Raw genomic sequence first — 21,430 nt, forward strand, 5'->3', positions numbered from 1 at the left:
GGTACTAAAATGTACCCTTGAGATATTAATAAGGAGCCTTTAAGTACAAATATGTGCTGACAAATTTTGTTATAGAAACCATGACATCTAAAGTTACAAATAATGACACATCTTACTAGTGACCATGTGCTGAATGTTAATCCACCATCTACACTTTTCCAAGAGTGGATAAAAGACTTCCTTTTAGTCCACTATGAAAAGTCTGTGGGATGGAATTTTCAGGTAACTGTTTGCCAAATCTAGCATGAGAGCTTCTGTTTAATCCTTCATATAATCGCCACATAAACGCCAAATTTAACACCACGTACACCATCGCAAACGGGTTTGCACTGAGTAAGCTAACATCGCTGCTCATGACCGGTATTGCTATTACCATGACATATGCATATAATAAGGTACAGTAAATGTCAAACATCAGTGCAATATCAGACAGCACCCGTGAGAACAGCACAGTTATACCGTTAACAGATTCAGTCATGTCGAGCAGTGCGTGCAGGGCCGGTGAGCGCTCCGTGTATCTTTTGCTCACTCTGTTATGTTAAAAAAAAATCTATTTTCTTGTGATAACGGGATTTCTTTGAGACATATTTTCCTCACGCATGCAAATATATATATTTTTTTGCTTGTTAGTTTGATTAGTTTTGATTTCAAATGCACTAAATATGTTTGTATAAAACTTGTAGTAACGGTGCTTATAGGTCCGACTAAATTTTGGCTGATGCACCTACGTACATTTTTAAAGTTAAGAACACCGGTGCTACCAAGCAAAAAGGCTAATTTTGAGCCCTGTTATCTGATGTATTTGTTGTAAAGTAATGAGTCAATGAGAATAATCAGTCACACACAATGTTGTTGCTAAGTTCATGCACACACACACACACACACAGAGCGCACATGTTTAATTTTGCACTGTTTAAGCAAGCAAATATGACCTGTTAATGTCCAAAATAAACCTGATATAATGTCCACAAACTGGGATTGCAGCATCTTCTTTTTTACAGTAATTGTACTGATAGGCGGCTGTGGTGATAAAGACTGTAAAATCACTGTAATTCATCACAAACATGCACTGATTTAAAAACATTTTAAACTTGTAAAACTCACTCTTGATCACATTTGCTGATGATTGATGCTCACAGAGAGCTGAACAAATCTTTTAATCCCAGTTGATTTGCGCACATCCTGTCTTGGTGATATGATTATACGCATTACTACCGAGACATGTTAATACGCAGCTGTCAATCAATTTTGTGGGCGGGGAAATGGCACTCCTATATCACATTGCGGTCGGCCTCAAAACGGGAGGGATTTAGATCCTAATTTAATGTAAGGAAATTTCAAAAAAAGAGACTTATTGTGTTTATATCACTCCAATAAGACTGTGGACACACTACACCTAAACGCAGTTTTGTCCAAATAGCTTATAAAGAATGATTTTCATCATAGGTGCTCTTCAAAATATTAGAAAATACCCTTATTCCTTGATATATAATACAAGGTCAGAATAAGTGCAGAGATTGATCATTTCACATGCATTTTCCTATTTTATTGATTAAAATACACAAGTTTGACTTGAATACTGATCTTGAGATCAGTATTGATTATGTGCACTATTACATCTCTGCACAGTATCAAAATCCAGTGTATAAAGATGGCCTATTAACCCCTTTTACAAGATCTAAAATTAGTCTCTGATGTCTCTAGTGTGTGTGTGTGTGTGTGTGTGTGTGTGTGTGTGTGTGTGTGTGTGTGTTTGTGTGTGTAAAGTTTCAGCTGAAAATACAACACAGACAATGTTTTATACTTCTTTAAAACAGCCCCTTTGATGCAAATTGTGCCATTTTGTGACTGTCGCTTTATATTCAAATGAGATTGTACTCTTTTCAAAAGAGGGCGGAGCTATTAGTGCCTGTGTGTCAGCATAGCAGCAGATTCAAAACTCTAATGGCAGCAGCTGCTTCTCACTCAGGGTTGATTATGCTAATGAGGGAGAGATGGTCACTAGTGGGCGGGGCACATACAAAATGGGAGTATGTCAATCAAAGAGTTTCTGCAAACCGTTTTATGAAGTGTGCTCATAAAAAATAGAATGAATTAATGTGGACCATTAGAAGCTGGTTATATCCACACACTTCAGCCAAAGAGATATCTTTGCATAAAAGCTCCGCTTTAAAGGCCTTGCTATTGCTTTTTATATTTTCATGCAATTATGCAGTGTTTATGTCTATCAACAGCACCTACACAAGACTAATCCTGTAAACATTCACTAGATTTTGGACCAGGTGTGTTTACAAATGCATGTTAGTGATCAATGGCTCACAAACACTGGACGTCTAATTGCCCCTAGCAGCTCAATTATATCATTAATGCAGCTGACCTGATCAGTGAAATTTAATTTATGGTGTGCCCACAGACTATGTAAGGCCTGACAGGAACTACAGTGATGTTACGCAACAAGATTAGGCTTCATGGACACGGACAGCAGATCCTGTCATCAGACACGCACACAGGAGTACAGTATCACATCAGGCAGTTATTCCATCCACCACATCAACCTCTGGATGGCATTTCAGCCAGCTCACTTTCTCAAGCCACAGCCCGTAGAACAAACTGACTCAATGAGTGTAAGAATTCCTAAACACTGACTGTTTTCAATAAATATGCATCACATTATTTTTACAAATCAAAATAATAAATGACATTTAAAAAGGAAACAGGATCCTTTCATGATACTTCACATAAAGACCATGATAGTTTTCATATTAAGGCTGAATGATTTGGTAAAGATGGATTTTAACGTGGAGGGAAAAAAACCCCAGTAATTGTGATTTACTATGGAGAAATAGATTTTCAGTACTTTGGCAAATTGTAATGACACAAAATGATAAGATATGACAATTAAAATAATAACAACAACAATATATTTCATATAAATATAAAATAATAACAAAAATAATAATAACATAGTAAAAAAAATTATTAATATTTATTAAATGAATAATAAATATTAAATAATTTCAATATTAAATAAAAATACTATACTTAATAAATAATAATAATAAATAAACATTAAATAGTAGTAATAATAATAATAATAATATAGATAAATATTAAACAAAAATATAAAATAAATAAAAAAATATTATTAATAGATTAATTTAGGAGCTAAGCGAAAAAGAAAATGAATGAATGAATAACAATAAATATTACATAGTAATAATAATATATTTGATAATATAAAAAAATAACATTACATAAAAGATAATAATCATAATAACAATAAAATATTAAATAATAGTATTATACTTATTAAATAATAATAGTAATAATAATATATTTAATAAAATATTAAATTACAATATTATATAAAAATTATTATAATTATAATAAATATTAAATAGTAATTATTTTATAACAATAATAAAAAATATAATAATAATAAAATTTAAAATAATATTATATTTAATAATAATAATAATAATAATAATAATAATTTGATAATATTTGATAAGAAATATTAAATAATAACAATATTAATATTAAATAAAAAAGAATCATTATATAATAATATTATACTTAATAATATATTATTTAATAATTATTAAATAATGACAATATTATTAATAAATAAAAAAGATAATCATAATAGCAATACAATGTTAAACAATAATAGTATATCTAATAAATACTACTACTAATAATAAAAATAATAATTAATGTGGTGATAAATATTAAACAATACCTATATAAAATAAATTAATAATAATAATAAAATATGAAATAATAACAATATGAAGTAATAGTAATTATAATAATAATAAATATAAAATAACAATACATGTAATCCCTTTTGTTAATAAAGATTCTTATTTATAATGCATACATATTCTCCAGAAAAACACTGAAATACTTTAACATGCATAAATGATTACAAAATTATATAAAAGCTGACAAAATTATTTTATACACAGACTAAATACACAATATTATTAAAGTAATATAGTCTTTGCATTACAGCAGCTCAACCACACCCACCACATCACATCTCAACACTGTATAAAAGACACGCCTCTTTTAAATCTACAGCCTCTAAAACACACACTGACCAACCTCTTATATCCAGCCTGCAGTAAAACTCAAGCTCTCCGCCATCGCCGCAGTCTTTCAGACACATACGCTACACATGCTCAAATGTCTCTGTTAAACCGCAAGAATCAAACCTGCGTCCGAGCGACTCCACCATCCACTAACGACTAAATCTTCTGTGCTGTTCCCTCAATTCCATTAAATCGGAATTTCAGATGGAAGCTTTCCAGTTTTTGAGTTGATCAGTGCATCACATGAAAGCATGTGATGTCACATGGTCGCACAGGGGCAGGCTGCAAACTTCAGCTTTAGCCTAGGGGTGACTTGGAGTAATTTGATTTTGTAGTAAAGCTTGGGTTTGAACCTGCTATTAAACAGACACTGAAACAATCCTATCAAGCTCTGAGGAAAATCATAATAAAAAAGACTACTCTGTAAATATTCTATTAAGCTACAAGATCTATTATAAGTTTTTGATGTCCCTAGAGTGTGTATGTGAAGTTTGAGCTCAAAATACCACAATGTTTCATAACTCTCTGAAACGGACCCTTTTAGGTTTTTATATGCCATTTTGGTTCGCTTTAAATCCAAATTATGCTTTTTTTTTTAAAGAGGGCGGAGCTACAAATGACTGTCAGCATAGTGGCAGATTCAAAAACAAGATTAATGTCCTATGCTAATGAGGCAGAGATGTTCACTAGTGGGTGGGGCTTTACCCCTTGATGACACGTATAATGAATGTTAATCAGTGTTTCATCTAGTGTGATTATAAAAAAACTTCATGAATTTTTTTTTACCATTGGAAGTTGGTTATATTGACAGACTGTTGGCATAAAAGTTTGTTTAAATCCATTAAAATTATTTTTGCATAATAGGTGCCCTTCAAGCTGAATTTTGTAAAATTAAAAAAATGTGTTTAATCCTGATTAACCTTTAAAAATAAGTTAAAGTAATGATTTTATTGTTACAAAAATTACTATGATAATGGGTTGTGATGATTTGTCATATCATTTTTACAGCATCTCTTTATAGTTCTATAAAAGAGCAAAGTATTAAACATAAAAGCACTTAAAAAAAAACAAAACCAAAAAAAAAAACAGATATTTTGTAAATAAATATTACCGCAACAAAGAAATACCAAAGAAGATATTTTGAATCAATAACATTGGACTTGATCAACTTTCATTGTATGATCAAACAAGACATTATACGAGTTTGGAAAGGCAAAATGAAATGTTGGCTTTAAACTAACTATTTTAACAATTTTTTTTTTAAATCTAACAAATTTATTCTTTTATTTTACTTTTTTTTTTTTAAGTAATTTTGTCAAAGTATTAGACAAAGTATTAGACAACAATATAATAAGATGGCAGTTTTTCCCCCTTTTTAATGAACAATTTAATGAAATTAACAATTAAATACACATTAACAATTTAATGAAAACCTGAGAAATTATGAAAAATATTTTGAGGTGAATTATGTCATTATGTCATGATGATTTTAAAATATATAAATTATAAAAATAAATATTAATGTAATTGTAAATATAAAACATCAATAATAATAATAATAATGAACATCATAATAAACATTGAACAGTAATAATAAACATAATAAAAATAATAACAAATATTATTTATTCATTATCTCATTTTCCTTTGGCTTGAGGTTGCCACAGTGGAATGCACTTACTATTATTATTATTATTATTATTATTATTATTATTATTATTGTAATAAGTTTTTATTTAATATTGTTATTGTTGAATATTTATTATCAAATATATTATCATTATTACTATTTATTTTTTTTTATTATTTTATTTAAATATATTATTATTATTATTATTATTATTTTATATTTATCATTATTATTGTAATTATTTTTTATTTTATTTTGTTTTTATTTTATATTTTGTTATCGAATATATTATCAGTATTACTATTTATTTTGTATTATTTGTATTATTATTCAAATATATTATTATTATTATTATTTATTATTATATAATTATTAGTATTGTTATTATTTAAATATATAATTGTTTTCTATTTATTATTATTTTAAATATTTTTTATTTAATAGTTATTATTTAATATTTACTATCAAATATATTATCAGAATTACTATTTATTATTTTGCAGTATTATTTAAATATATTATTATCATTATTATATATTAATTATTATTATTGTGTTTTTTATTTAATATTGTTATTATTTAATATTTAATATCAAATATATTATCATTATTACCATTTATTATTTTATATTATTATTATTTAAATATATTATTATTATCATTTTATATTTATTATTATTATTATTGTAATTATTTTTAATATTGTTATTATTTAATATTATTATTAAAAATATTATCATTATTACTATTTATAATTTTGTATTATTATTAATTAAATATATTATTATTATTATTATTATTTTATATTTATTATCATTGTAATTCTTTTATTTAATATTGTTATTATTTAATATTTATTATGTAATATATTATTATTGTTATTATTATTATTTATTAAAAACCACACAGAAATGCCAACTGGCAAAGCCGGGACTCGAACCAGCAACCTTCTAGCTGTGAGGCCACAGTGCTAACCACTGAGCCACTGTGCTGCCCCATAAAAAAATGTAAATTAATAATTAAAAAAAAAAGAGAGCCTTTTGTTAATAAAGTTTCTTATTGCAAGTATAGGATTATTATAAATTATAGGTACATTACAGCATTACATCGTGCACTTCACTGGCACTGCATATATATAAATAGACTGTATTTTTAATTTATATAGCACTGCACACCCATTTTATCAATATCATTATTGCTATGCAGGTTAATAATAAACTCATAAGTTGATATGCTGTCCCACTTTATCATTATCTCTCGCTCTCGTTTTTTTCAAATGTGCCTCTTGAGGACAAAAAACAAATAATAGAGCCATTAAAAAAGCCCGGAAATCACATGAGTTTGAACTGGAACAACAAAAGAGGGAATAAACGAAGCACGATTTATTTTCTGAATGAACCATTATTTTAAGAGATGAACTGCTTTATGATCTCAGTCAAGGCAGATATAGTGAAGAGGTCAAAGGATTTGATCTGCAATAATCATGCGCTGATGCATTCACATCAGACGGGCTGCGGCTCAGCTCTTGTGTCTCAGCTCAAGTTCCAGGAACGGCACATGATCACGAGATAAAGATTAGGAGCTGAGAAAACACACTTAATTGAGCGCAGGGCACGTAGGCATTCGGCCAGACCAAAAAAAAAAAGAAGAGGAAGGCTTTTCATCGCTGGCCTCAAACGATCAGCTTCTGTCAACACAATGGCAATTAAAATCAGCTCTAGTTGCTGGTTGCTATGATTCGCAGTTCAATTCCGCAGAAAAGTTCAGCAGACTGTAATTGGGCATTCAGATAAACTACACACACACATAAACAAGAACTGCTTAAAATAACTCAAGCATGATGCGGGGACTCAGTGTTTTTATTCTGTGACCGAAAAGTATTGATAAATCTCAGAACATTTGAACAATTGAAAAGACTTTAGGTTATCCAAAATTCTGTGACACATTTACTCATCATTCATTTATTAGTTTTCTTTTCGGCTTAGTCCCTTTATTTATCTGGGGTCGCCACAGCGGAATGAACCGCCAACTTATCCAGCACATTTTTATACAGCGGATGCCCTTCCAGCTGCAACCCATCCCTGGGAAAACATTTACTCATCATAAATTATTATTTATACTACAGTTCTGTCTGGTTCTCAAATCTGATTGGCTGACAGCTGTGCGATATTCTGCAATATCAGAACTCCTACAGCCTCTTTACCCTTTGTGTATTACTCCGCCCACATACAGCCAGCAGAAAGCAGACACTACAGATCTAAAGTTTAAAAGATGCACACTCAACTGTTTAACTGTCAGCTTATGATTTTAATCCGGAAGAAAGTAGTTCCTCATACAAAAGGGTTTTTGAGACTCTCCACATTGATTTTGTTTTTATATACACAATTATGCCGTCAAACTGTTGTATAAACGCAATATCACACTCGTATCAGTGCGATATGGCTGTATATGCGATTGGCACGCCTCCCACCAGTGCCGATATGCAGCCATATCGCACTGCTACTGGTGTGATTTTGCTCATTTATATTAATCAGGGTTCTTGCACCATTTTAAAAATAAAATTTAATGCTTTTTAAGACCTCAACAAATATAATTTAAGACCCAAAAATTTCTAAATTTCTTCGGAATAGGCGACTCAATTTAACATCCTTGTTGGATATAAATGAATTGTGCCTCGTCACAGTATGGATAACACACAGCACCTGCCTTTTGGGTGTCTGGCGGTGAAATGAAACTGTTATAGCTGACTGTGAGGTGGCGTCTGAACTAGAGCTGTAATCGAGCCATAAAAGTAAGACCCGATATGGCCCGAGCTCAACAAGTACATATTGATTGGCAGCTTTTAAAAAGCCCGAACCTGTTTAAAGCCTGAAATTATTCATTATTACACACAGCTCTTTTGCCTTTTACATGAATGAGTCGTTTATATGTGTTAACACCACTTATTCATAACAGGCTATAGGCCACTTAGAAGTTGGAAAAAAAAAAAAACACCTCTGTAACATCGTAACATTTCAGCACTCTAAATAGGTCTAGGTACATCTACTTAGCCTTTAAATTGGCCAACACACCAATAAAAATAAGTCTTTCTTAACAAACTAAATTAATATAAATGATAAATGATGACGGGTTTTTGGCAATAATGAAATTAAAATAAAGGCTCTGTGGGATGCCACTTCTCTTCACAATCTGCATTAAGGTGATGGTGAAGCTGAATAATGAAATATTAATACCAACATTAGCCTATATACTCTGTCTACATTATGATTTTATGGTTTCATTTGAATATTTAGTTATAATGTGAAATTCCTTTACTCATCAAGATTAGGCTACGTGTTTTTGTGGAGGAACATTATTGAATCCACTGTAGATGGCTTTAGCGCAGTCCTGCACTCACTGAGCAGCACTGAACACCCTCTCACTGCTGCTGCTACTGGCCGGGATGCATACTGATCTGGCTCATTTAGCATGTTTTGGATTGTTTGTTCATCTTCCACCAGTCAAGAACATTCATTTTATCTTCCCTGTCAGCTCGCTGGACATTGCTGTTTACCGTAATACGCAGTGTATGAGCGACTACCGAAATACCTTGACGGCTAGAATGACTGTTCTTATTGAACATCAGCTAGGCTGACCGCAGTCAAAATTCGCTCTTTTTGACTTCTCCGTCATTATTGGTTTCATTTTTACAGGGATGGACGGATTTTAATATTCTAAAAATGATTTGATTACTTTTTTTGCGCTAACCGAAATGCATGACTGTTCATTTACTGCGCAAGCCTAAGCCCGGCCCGACCCTGTCTACAAAGATAGAAATTAAGTCTGAACCCGTCGAGTTCGGGCAAAGATCTTCAGCTCTCGTCTGAACTAGTAACATTGTTAGGTCTAGCTACAAACAATGCAGGGATTAACCTGGACCTGCTTTGACTAACGTTAGCTGCTGCAACATAAGTTACCGCTGGTGTTTTCCTCCTTTCATGTGCGACTTGACGGCTTTGAGCCCCATGGTCCCTAATGAAAAGGTATTTTTGCAGAATTTACACATTGCCTCATCGCCACGTCGTTAAATTTACACTTTCCCATCTTTGCATTTTAACCTCACCTCGACAACCGCGTAATGACAGCACGCAAGTGCAGACCGACGTAAGCGTCTGTAGCCGACCTACCGTAATAAGTTAAGAAATCACGGAGATTGTCATTTCTCTCATGTTTCACACATACTAAATTAATCAACTATTAGATTTTTTTTACGGTGGACCGTGCTTCCCTATCGTCATTAAGCAGACCGGCTGAAAATTTAACACTTACAGCCACTTTACGGTAAATTTCAGACAATTTAAGACCTTTATTTCCCGGATTTTAATTTCAGACATTTTAAGACTTTAAAGGGTCACGAAACACCAAAACACATTTTTTGAGCTGTTGACAGTCGTATATGTGTCCCACACTGCTAAAAACACTATTAGGACACCTATATTTCACTAAAAAGTGTAAATTGGTTGTTTTTGCGTTATTTCAAGCAAATTCGTACTTCCTGTTTGAAACGAATTTTTGTAAGCTGCGTCACGGTCATGACATAATAGCGTGTATTCCAGCGTGCAAACTGGGCGTCTGTGCCAGAGTGTGTCTTATTACGTCTTACAGTGTGTTGCATTAATGCATGAGTAAGGCTTGGTTCAAACCAATCAGCGCGCTCTATTGTGCAACTTCATTAATATTCATTACTATCACAGTGTTTAGACAGCAGAGACGCCACGTTGTGTTGGTAAAACAAGCGTGAAGTGTTGCTTTTATAGTTTGCTGCAGTGAAGTTTTGTTTTCATTTTCTCTCTGTGAGAGCGGAGCTGGAGTCACGTGTAGATTAACAGTGTACGCGACGCTCGACAACAATAACTTACGTGTCTAAGGAGGAACATTGTTTACCTGAGAGCTGTTCTCATCTGCAAACGCTGAGATCCAGATTGTAGTCTCCTCTAAATAAAGACGCGGCTCTAGTTCCTGGTGATTGTCCTGTCTCTACAGATTTGGTAAGTGAGTGACCAGTGCTCTTTGTTTATTCAGTTTGTATTTTATTCGTATCAAACAAACTATTGCACCGAGTGCAATAGTTAGCACTAACAGTTACAACCAAACTATAACCTCGTGTTGGATTTTGTGACCGGAATAACACACGCGGCTTTCTGACGCTACCTGCCGTGTGTATCTAAGTTTCCGGGAAATGCAGAGTTTTTTTTTCTCTCATTCGCCGTGCGGTATCAAACATTGCATGAAAAATACACGCTTAGAGCAGATCCTCGAATCAAATATCACGTTTGTCGGGAGGGGCATGAATGAATTCCCTGAATGAAAGAGCCAAACTGCAGTTAAAGTCCAACATTTAATAATTTGGCAAATAATTCGACTACAGATGTCCATGTAAACACAGTCACAGTGTCCGCTGTGGGTGTGTGTTTTGACTCTGAAATTCAGCGCGCCCAAATAGACACTCCCATACCAAGCTGCTTTTCTTCCTCCGACACTCCCCCCTAAACAGAGCTGGACACGCCCACTTTTCTGACTTTTTCCAAAGTAGAGGTGTGAAAACACTCTGCTGAAACGAGGGGGTTTCATGGCCCTTTAAGGACCCGTGGGAACACTGTTAATAAATAATGTTTAAATATTTCTGTTTGTTCTTGAAACTTTAATCTTGGTCCTATTACATTTACATTGGAGCCTATAAAACTGACATGGAAAACTATGACATATAATGAAAAAAAAAAAAAAAAAACTCAAATATAAAGAACAAAGAAGGAAGAGCTCTGTGTATTTCTCCAGCAGTGTTTCTATTTTCTGCTCTACATCTCCACACAGAAATAAAGAAGTGTCTCTTTGTTGAGTGATTAACTGTACTGTATCTTTGGCATGCTATGAATGTCTCTGCACGATAATCCATGACATTTCTTTCTGTGCGTGAGTTTTCCTTCAGAAATTACACTGCGCAATCAATCACGCTTCTCTCGAATACCTACGCTTAGATTCAAAACCATGATCAGACGATGAAAAGTACAGCTCACTCCAAACATTTGAAATTAGCGTCAGCTCATGTGTGAGTTTTGACCAAACATTATTATGCAACAGGAAGCTCACACTCCAGACTGTCGTGCAAAAGCTCAGGGCGATTTGCCAAGTAATAATGTTGAAAATAATGTTCAGTTTCTCACACAGACCATTCGTTTCACTCAGACCTCCATGTATCATCAGAAGCAGTTTTTTAAATGGGTAAATGCTTGTTACATATATATGAGTATGTGTCTTTCAAAGTCAATGCAATACATTTTAAGAATCTCACTTTCAGCTAAAAATATTTTATGTTAAACTAAAAAGAATATGCATCATTTTAAAGCAAGTCTAACAGTAAACAGTGGCTCACAGCCCTCAAGAGTGAATAAAGATCTCCTATAGTGAATCACTGTGTTTCTGCAGTGTATACATCATCTAGATGCACTGTCTGGGACGCATCGTCAGTGAGGTATCCTGGGGTCACTGGGTGTTTCAACATCAGACACCGTCGCCCAGATGACCCAGCTGAGGTTCATCAGTCCCCAGCTTGCGTCCCAGTAGCCATCACTCACAAATGAGTCCTCTCCATCCATAGCCATCTTGTGGCTTTCTCTGCAGCCTCACAAACAGACTTAATGGCTCTCTTCTTAGTTGCTACTGCAAGGCCTTGTTGGTTGAAGACTTTACAGGGTGAATGCCCTGCAAACCTTTTACAGCCCACCCCTGTTGGCTCACAGTGGGTCTTCCAGCCCCCTTCCTGGCACTTCTCCACTAGCTCCTGGTAGTTTGAGCGTTTTATTACCTTTGCCTCTACCATACGCTCTTCCCTGAGTATGGGGAGTTCAAGCATAACCAGCTGTCTTGTTGCCTCAGAAATAATAATTATGTCTAAAACCTTAAAAACAAAAAAGCTGGTCCAATGAGACTGAGAGGCGCATGGGATATGCATGTGTTTTGAAAAATACACTGGAAAGTGGTTTCTCATAAACAACATACAGTATGACAATTAGCAGACGTTATGAGGAAATGTTTATAAAGTTTGAAATAGGAATATTTTTCCTCACAGAAATGTATGACTTTCCCAGAGGACACTTTTATTCACCCCCAGAGCGCTGTGGGGCACTTTTGGGATGTGCTTTATTGGACTTGTTTTGGACTGATGAAGAGAAACAGCCACCTGCTGCTATTAAAGAACTGGAAAGAGCCAGGACATAAGATGCATAAGATTTTTACGGTGGACCGTGCTTCCCTATCGTCATTAAGCAGACCGGCTGAAAATGTAACACTTACAGCCACTTTACGGTAAATTTAAGACAATTTAAGACCTTAATTTCCCGGATTTTAATTTCAGACATTTTAAGACTTCAAGGACCTGCGGGAACTCTGTTAATAAATGACGTTTAAATATTTCTATAAAACTATGACATGGAAAACTATGACATATAATGAAATAAAACTAAATAAAATCAAATATAAAGTACAAAGAAGGAAGAGCACTTGTCTTGTTGCCTAAGAAATAATAATTATGTCTAAAACCTTAAAAACAAAAAAGCAGAAGTTATGAGGAAATGTTTATACAGTTTAAAATATGAATATTTTTCCTGACAGAAATGTATGACTTTCCCAGAGGACACTTTTATTCACCCCCAGAGCGCTGTGGGGCACTTTTGGGATGTGCTTTATTGGACTTGTTTTGGACTGATGAAGAGAAACAGCCACCTGCTGCTATTGTAGAACTGGAAAGAGCCAGGACATACGTACAGTTGAAGTCAGAATTATTAGCCCCCCTGTTTATTTTTTCCCCAATTTCTGTTTAACACAAAGAAGATTTTTTTTCAACACATTTCTGAACATAATAGTTTTAATAACTCATCTCTAATAACTGATTTAGTTTATCTTTGCCATGATGACAGTAAATAATATTAGATTAGATAATCTTCAAGACACTTCTATACAGCTTAAAGTGACATTTAAAGGCTTAACTAGGTTAATTAGGTTAACTAGGCAGGTTAGGGGAATTAGGGAAGTTATTGTACAATGATGGTTTGTTCTGTAGACTATTGAAAAAAACATTTGCTTAAAGGGGCTAATAATTTTGTCCTTAAATGGTGTTTAAAAAATGAAACTGCTTTTATTTTAGTCTAAATAAAATAAATAAAACTTTCTCTAGAAGAAAAAAAAATCAGACATGCTGTGAAAATTTTCTTGCTCTTATAAACATAATTTGGGAAATATTTTAAAAACAAAAAAAAATGAAGGAGGCTTAATAATTCTGACTTTAACTGTATGTAATATTGCATCCTTTAGAAAATATGGTCCCACTTTTTATTATAGTCCCTAACTACTATGTACTTACATCAAAAAATAAATACAATGTACTTACTGTGTTTATAATGTATTTGAGAACACTTGTGGTGCTTTCGAGTTGGGATCTAGGTTGGGTTTTGGGCAGGTTTGGTGGCATGGGTAGGTTTAAGGGTGGGTTAAGGTGTAAGGAATGGTCAACAGTGTATTTACAAATGTAATTACAAAAGTTCATTACAGATGTAATTACTTACAGGTATTTAATCAAGCACAAGTACACAGTAAATACTTGTATTTACACAATAAGTACATTGTAACAAACTATTAATTCCAGTGCATATTTGTTAAGGCCACTTAATATAAATGGGACCGAAAATATTACTTCAAATGAGAGATTTGTGAGGGGTGTACTCATATATGCTGATCACTGTATATATCACAACATATTCTGGTATTTATCATGATAAGATATCACCCTGATACACACCCCTAGGATGCCTTAATGGTTTAATTGTCATTTGTGTGTGAACTAACCCTTAAGAGCAAATAATAATGTTTGATGAAAACAATCCCTTTTAAATAATGCATGTGTCAGATCTAGACAGAACTGCACTGCTGATACCTGAAAAAGTCACTTAAATAGCAGTGATCTGTATCATCGTGCATGTTAGGGGTGTGCAACATGGCAATTTTTGATGGTGGATGATTAAATTGTCTCGATGATCTGCATTTGAAAGAATATGGTAGTCACATTGTTTAAACAGGAAATAAAAATGGCTATAAAATTATTTTTTGAAGATAATTAAGTATTTGCTGAAGTACATTGCATACAAGTCAATGCAGATATGAGAACAGAGGAGGATTACAGACCCACAGTGTGAACAACACTGTGACACGTTTTCCTGAGCCTGATGACATGTGCATGTTTGACATGTTGAACAGGTCTTCAAAAATCTGTGTGTACGGGTGGCCTGCACGTTTATTTTGATAATCAGTTTAACTAATTGTCTGATCATTCAGTTTTTCTTTTGGATATTTTTGGATCATTTCGTTTCTTTTGTAGGTACTTTTCTTGTTGTTTTGGTCGTCCACCCTGATGACATGCTCCCTTGCTGTTTCCTTAAATATACGAAAAAATCTAATAATCTACATCAAGTGAGAGTCAATGTTTGGTTGTCAAGGAGAATTTTTAAAAAAAAATCAAACACCACAGTTCATTTTTTGTATCGTTTTTACCACAGACTCGGGATGTAATCATGTAAAAGAAGAGAGCTCACCAGAATTTGAGCGCATCCTTTGCTCTGGGGTCACTGAGGTGTCGCACACAGTGAAACGTGCACAGAAAACTCTCCAAGCACTGAAGACTGACCTGAAAACAGAGAAAAACAATGACATTTACACGATGAAAAACTAAATACTCATGCTTTCTGTATAGTGTAGGGCTAGTTGAACACTTTTAATTAGTCTTTTAATTTGAACATTAGCAATGGCGTGCTAGAATTGAACACCTTTCTTTGCAATGTGAATCTTTGCAATGTGAATTTTAGTTGCATATCAAACCATATGTAAATTTTTTTACAAAAGCAAATATATATAGGACAGTTTTGATCAGTAAGTCTTTTCCTTCATTCACTGGAGCAGTGAACGCTCAATGCATCCAAAGACGTCTCTGTTTTTGCTGCCAGCCTTCATTTACTGGAACAGACACAAAATAATCACATTACATGGAGCAACTTCCACTCACATGAGGGAGTGAGTAAGAGGCCAGACGCAAGGAAACACACTACACAGCTCCTGGGACATCTATAACACTGCCCTGAATAAATTAATCTCACCAAATCTGTTGTAATATGAAGAAGGGTCATAATGCAAAAAATAACTGTAATAATAAAAACTACAAATATTTTACATTTATATTATGAAAAACAACTGAGAATTAAAAATACATTGTTTATATTATACAACAGCTATATATCACATAATAATAAAAGTCCTATTCATTCATAAATAGTAATAAACAAACAATAACAAATACACTTATAAAGAACAGAGTCTTTTATACAATTCTCTAAGCAAATACAAATAATAATAATGACAATATTCCATCATTTAAATGATAAAATACCTATACATCTAATAATCCAATAATAATAAAAACCAGTCATTTTACTCCTTAATAAAACCGTAATTAACAAATTAATAATAATTCCTTACATTTATATAGCGCTTTTCTCGAAAAAAGCACTTTACACACTGCGGGGAATTTCTTCATCCACCACCAGAGTGCAGCATCCACCTGGATGACGCGACGGCAGACATTTTGAGCCAGATGACATACCAATCACCAGCTGATTAGGAGGCCAGGATGGACAGAGGCCAGTGAGCAAATGTGGCCGGGATTTTAAATGTCCACAGGTTTATCGTCTCATTCCAAAGACAGCGCTCACTGCGCAGTATAGAGTCCCCATCACTATACTGGGGTGCTAGGACCCTCACAGACCGCAGGTTGAGCACCCCCTGCTGGTCTCACTAGCACTACTTCTGGCAGCAACCTAGCTTTCATGGGATGGGGTCCATCCAGGTACTGACCATGTGCAGCTGCTTAGCTTTAGTGGACAAGCAAGTGTGAGTTGCACAGAACTAGCTGCCGGCCGGGGAGGAAGGGTATGATAAATGTGCAAAGAACAGCCTACTTCAGGACAATTAAGAGATTTCGGCAATTGTTTAGTCTAAAAAAATAAATAATAACATTATAAAATTTAAATAATAAAATATCTATACATCTAACAAATAATAATAATAAATAATATTAATAATCCTCTTCTTATAAAACCTGTCCTCACTCCCTCAATTAACCTCCTGTAATTAACAAGTCAATAAAATAAATAAAAACTAATAAATACATGTACAAAAAAACTAGACTATTTCAGGACATTTAAGACATTTTATCAAACTTTTAGTCAGAATTAACAGTAATAATAATAGCACTCCATAATTTAAATAAAATACCTATACATACAACAACAATAATAATAATAATTTTCTTCCAAAACCTGTTATTTTACCCCTCAATAAAACCATAATAATAATAAATGTGCAAACAACAGCCTACTTTAGGACAATTAGGAGATTTCAGCATTTAGTTTAAAAAAATATTAATAAAAAATAAAATATATATACATCTGAAAATAATAACAATAATAATAATAGTAATAATAATAATAATCATCATCATCATTTGCTTCTTACAAAACATGTCAGTTTATGCTCTCAGTGAAACCGTAATTAACAAACGGTAAACAAATAATGATAATAAATGTGCAAAGAACAACCTATTTTAGGACAACTAAGACATTTCATCAAACATTTAGTCAAATAAAAAAATAAAAACATTCCATAATTTATGATACATATTTGTAAGTGATTATACATCTAATAATAATCCTCTTCTTACAAAATTTACCACTCAAATAAACCAATATTTAAAAAGAAATAAAATAAATGTGCAAAGAACTGCCTTTTTTAGAACAATTAATATATTTAGCAAACATTAGTTTAGCTAACATTCCATACTTTAAATATTAAAATGCCTATGTGTGTGAGTCACAGTCAGAAACCGTAATGAAACTTAAGGAATGTCTAATCTTCACAGGATTTCCACCTGCTGATGGTCATCTGACCTTTTTTACTAGCAATTGTGGGGGATGTGTGTTAATTCTGTCGCAGCTTTTACTGATCCTCCAGCTGTCACACTCACACACTCACACACACACACAGTCACACACAGTCTCACACACACACACACACACACACACACACACACACACACACACACACACACACACACACACAATAGAACTGGTTGAGTGTGCTTCAGTAATCCACAGCTTCAACAAAAGCATCTGACTTGGGGACAAAACACTAGCGGAGTGACATGCTCTGATCAAGCGTTCCACAACTGTACTGACAGACAGACTGTCCTGCACCACTTCCAGACTCCTCACTGAACTCCTGAAGACATCTAAAGTGTCGTTTTCACAATGATGGCAAAATATTGATCCTTCACTCAATCAATCAATCAATGTCTTTTGTCAAGAATCACACCATGTCACACTAATCAACCACTGCTACTGAATAAAACAACACTAAACAGTAACAATAACATCGGTTTAATCAGAAACATCACTTTTATTTGCGACAACATAGAAAAAAACAATTGCAAGAGAAGAAGGAAGTGGAAAAATGAGAACAAATAATTTTGACAATAATTTCTCAGCATTTTGTTCCAACTGTTCTGTTTATGTTATGTTTAATTTAAAAATGGAAAAAAAAAGGATTTTAAAGCAAATTTAACAATTAAAATTCCTTAAATTTAAATTACAAAGAAACAGAAAGTAACACTTTGCTTTACATTTCTCCAATAATTGCTTTATTTACAATAAAAAAAAAAATGGTAACACTTTTTAAGTCACAATTCAAAGTATTAGGAAACCATTAAGTTACACTACTGGCTTTATACACCACTAATTTGCTGTTTCTTAATAGTTAGTAAGGTAGTAATTGGGTGCTCTGTCGTATTGAACTCATTGTCATGTTCAAGAAACCAGTTTGAGATTATTCACGCTTTATGACATGGTGCATTATCCTGCTGGAAGTAGCCATCAGAAGATGGACACACTGTGCTCATAAAGGGATGGACATGGTCAGCAGCAATACTCAGGTAGGCTGTGGTGTTGGCACGATGCTCAGTTGGTACTAATGAGCCCAAAGTGTGCCAAGAAAATCTCCCCCACACCATTACACCACCACCACCAGCCTGAACCGCTGACACAATGCCGGATGGATCCATGCTTTCATGTTGTTGATGCCAAATTCTGAGCCGAGCATCCCAATGTGGCAGCAGAAATGGAGACTCATCAGAGCAGCAACGTTTCTCCAATCTTCTATTGTCCAGTTTTGGTGAGCCTGTGTGAATTGTAGCCTCAGTTTCCTGTTCTTAGCTGACAGGAGCGGCACCCGGTGTGGTCTTCTGCTGCTGTAGCCCATCCGCCTCAAGGTTGGACGTGTTGTGTGTTCAGAGTGTGAGTGTATATTTTAATAATAGGCGGGAATAATAACTAATAGGTAATAGCATGAATTGTGACAAACTAAAGTGTTACCAAATAAATAAATAAACAAATAAAATACCAATCTATTTTATTCATAGGCCCCTTCATGAAACTCATGGGCACCTAAGCAAAACGAGCACATAAAAACAAAGAAGTGCTGAGATTAGCAACTGTAAATCCTTCTTTAGATTAAATATGAGCAATAATTAAGCAAAAAAATATTGAAAATCAGTAATCAATTCAATCTTGTCTTGAATTAAAATAAAACAGTTGTTTACTGTAAGTGTTTGACTTTTGTTTTAAAAATCATGCAGAATAAATTAACATTTCATCCTATATACATATATTTGGTTCCTTTTATCGGATCGAGTGTTCTGAGCACATCATTTTTTTCCACAACTTGGTAAAAACCAGTACAGTGAAGAGACGGCAACATCAAATAATGAGGCTAAAAGAAAACGTCTGTTTCTAACGTTGTGGAAACAGATATTTACATGGGTTCAACACGATTAAAAAAAAATGAAGTGATATTTTGCATAGTTTTCTGTCACTTTTAAGTCAGCCACCTTTTGTTTTGCAATAAAATACCTGCACATTTTCCATACTGCTTTATTTTACTGCTAAATATTTTAACATTTTAAAGATATTTAAATCCTAGATTCACACATTTCACATTATTTTTGACACATTATTTAAAATATATGGCTAAGAATTAGCTATTTTTTATTATTTTTATTTTTTTTTTATTTTGGCATATTAGTTCTTATACTTTTTCCTTGTCTAGACAAATGCTTCTCAATTTAAGAATTGTTAGATATTTGGACTAGAAACCACACAAAATATCAAAGAAAGATAATCATGTTTTGCGGTGTGTTAGTCGTATCAAAAATTGAAAGCAGCTTTACTGAAGATCACACGCATCTGCAGGAGACACAGACACTCACCAGAGGATCAGGAGCAGCAGAAGCAGATGCTGAGAGAGTCTATGGGCGGCGAGGGGCTGAAACACGCACACAGATGAGACACACACAGATGGAATAAAACAGACAGAAGAAGAGGATGATGATCCACGCACACAAAACAACTTAAAAAACTGAAGAACAGAGAAATGGGAAGGAAAGGAGGATGTAACTAGTTTGTAGATTTAGAGTGAGAATCAGATCAAGGTTCAGAGTGACTGAACAAACAGATCATAAGTTCCTCTGCTAGCAGAAATCTTTCACTTTCACTGCTCCTGTGGTCATCTGTGCTGGACATTCAGATCAACATACAGTTCTGAACCAGCTGGAGGAGTCATGTGACAAATCTCTCTCCCTCAATCCCTTATTAGTGATTATCATTAGAACACACTCTCTCACTCCCTCACTAGTTACTATCATTAGAACACACTCTCTCACTCCCTCACTATAGTGACTATCATTAGAAGACACACTCACTCGATCCCTCACTAGTTACTATCATTAGAACACACTCTCTCAATCCCTCACTAGTTACTATCATTAGAACACACTCTCTCACTCCCTCACTATAGTGACTATCATTAGAAGACACACTAACTCGATCCCTCACTAGTTACTATCATTAGAACACACTCTCTCACTCCCTCACTATAGTGACTATCATTAGAAGACACACTCACTCGATCCCTCACTAGTTACTATCATTAGAACACACTCTCTCAATCCCTCACTAGTTACTATCATTAGAACACACTCTCTCAATCCCTCACTAGTTACTATAATTAGAACACACTCTCTCACTCCCTCACTAGTGACTATCATTAGAACACACACTCACTCGATCCCTCATTAGTGACTATCATTAGAACACACACTCAATCGATCCCTCATTAGAGACTATCATTAGAACACAAACTCACTCGAACCCTCATTAGTTACTATCATTGGAACACTTTCAAACCCTTATCTATAGCAGGGGTTCCCAAACTTTTCAGCCCGCGACCCCCAAAATGAGAATGCCAGTGACTCGTGACTGCCAATATTCTCTGTGGTGGTTGTTATAAATACAGAAACCTCGCATGCAATGACGCACACACACACCAATAGACCCAAGTCTATTCTTTGTTTTGTTTTTTTTAATGTATGTCAGTGCAGTAAATGGGCTAGAAAGTTTAACCTGGTGTTACAAAATCTGCTGCATCTGACAGTATTGCTGTGTCTTTAGTATAATGTAATTACCCAAGAAGTCGCAATCCAATAGAACTAGTAACTATAAGCTACTATAGTAACTAT

The 21,430-nt window shown here is 33.9% G+C and overlaps 1 protein-coding gene and 1 long non-coding RNA gene across 6 annotated transcripts in view; both read right to left on the reverse strand.

The window, feature by feature from the left end:
• The window catches only part of lyst (lysosomal trafficking regulator), a 197,837-nt gene that overhangs the window by 150,970 nt on the left and 25,437 nt on the right, over nucleotides 1-21,430 (reverse strand). For 3 of the 5 annotated variants that reach the window (XM_087279768.1, XM_087279772.1, XM_087279770.1), the window contains one exon: nucleotides 15,348-15,439. In XM_087279768.1, coding sequence (XP_087135894.1) covers nucleotides 15,348-15,439 — 92 coding nt within the window. Of the gene's footprint in view, nucleotides 1-4,110; nucleotides 4,292-15,347; nucleotides 15,440-20,122; nucleotides 20,179-21,430 lie in introns of those variants that run through there. The other 2 variants (XM_087279769.1, XM_087279771.1) reach the window with 2 other exon arrangements.
• On the reverse strand, nucleotides 9,209-13,514 carry LOC147841224 (uncharacterized). Its single transcript, XR_015506517.1, has 3 exons — nucleotides 13,486-13,514; nucleotides 11,341-12,943; nucleotides 9,209-10,107 (listed from the first exon to the last, which is right to left on the reverse strand). It is a non-coding gene; the product is annotated as an uncharacterized LOC147841224 (long non-coding RNA).

This window comes from Danio rerio, chromosome 13, assembly GCF_052040795.2.
Source record: "Danio rerio strain M-AB ecotype USA chromosome 13, GRCz13ab, whole genome shotgun sequence".
NCBI classification, from domain to species: domain Eukaryota; kingdom Metazoa; phylum Chordata; class Actinopteri; order Cypriniformes; family Danionidae; genus Danio; species Danio rerio.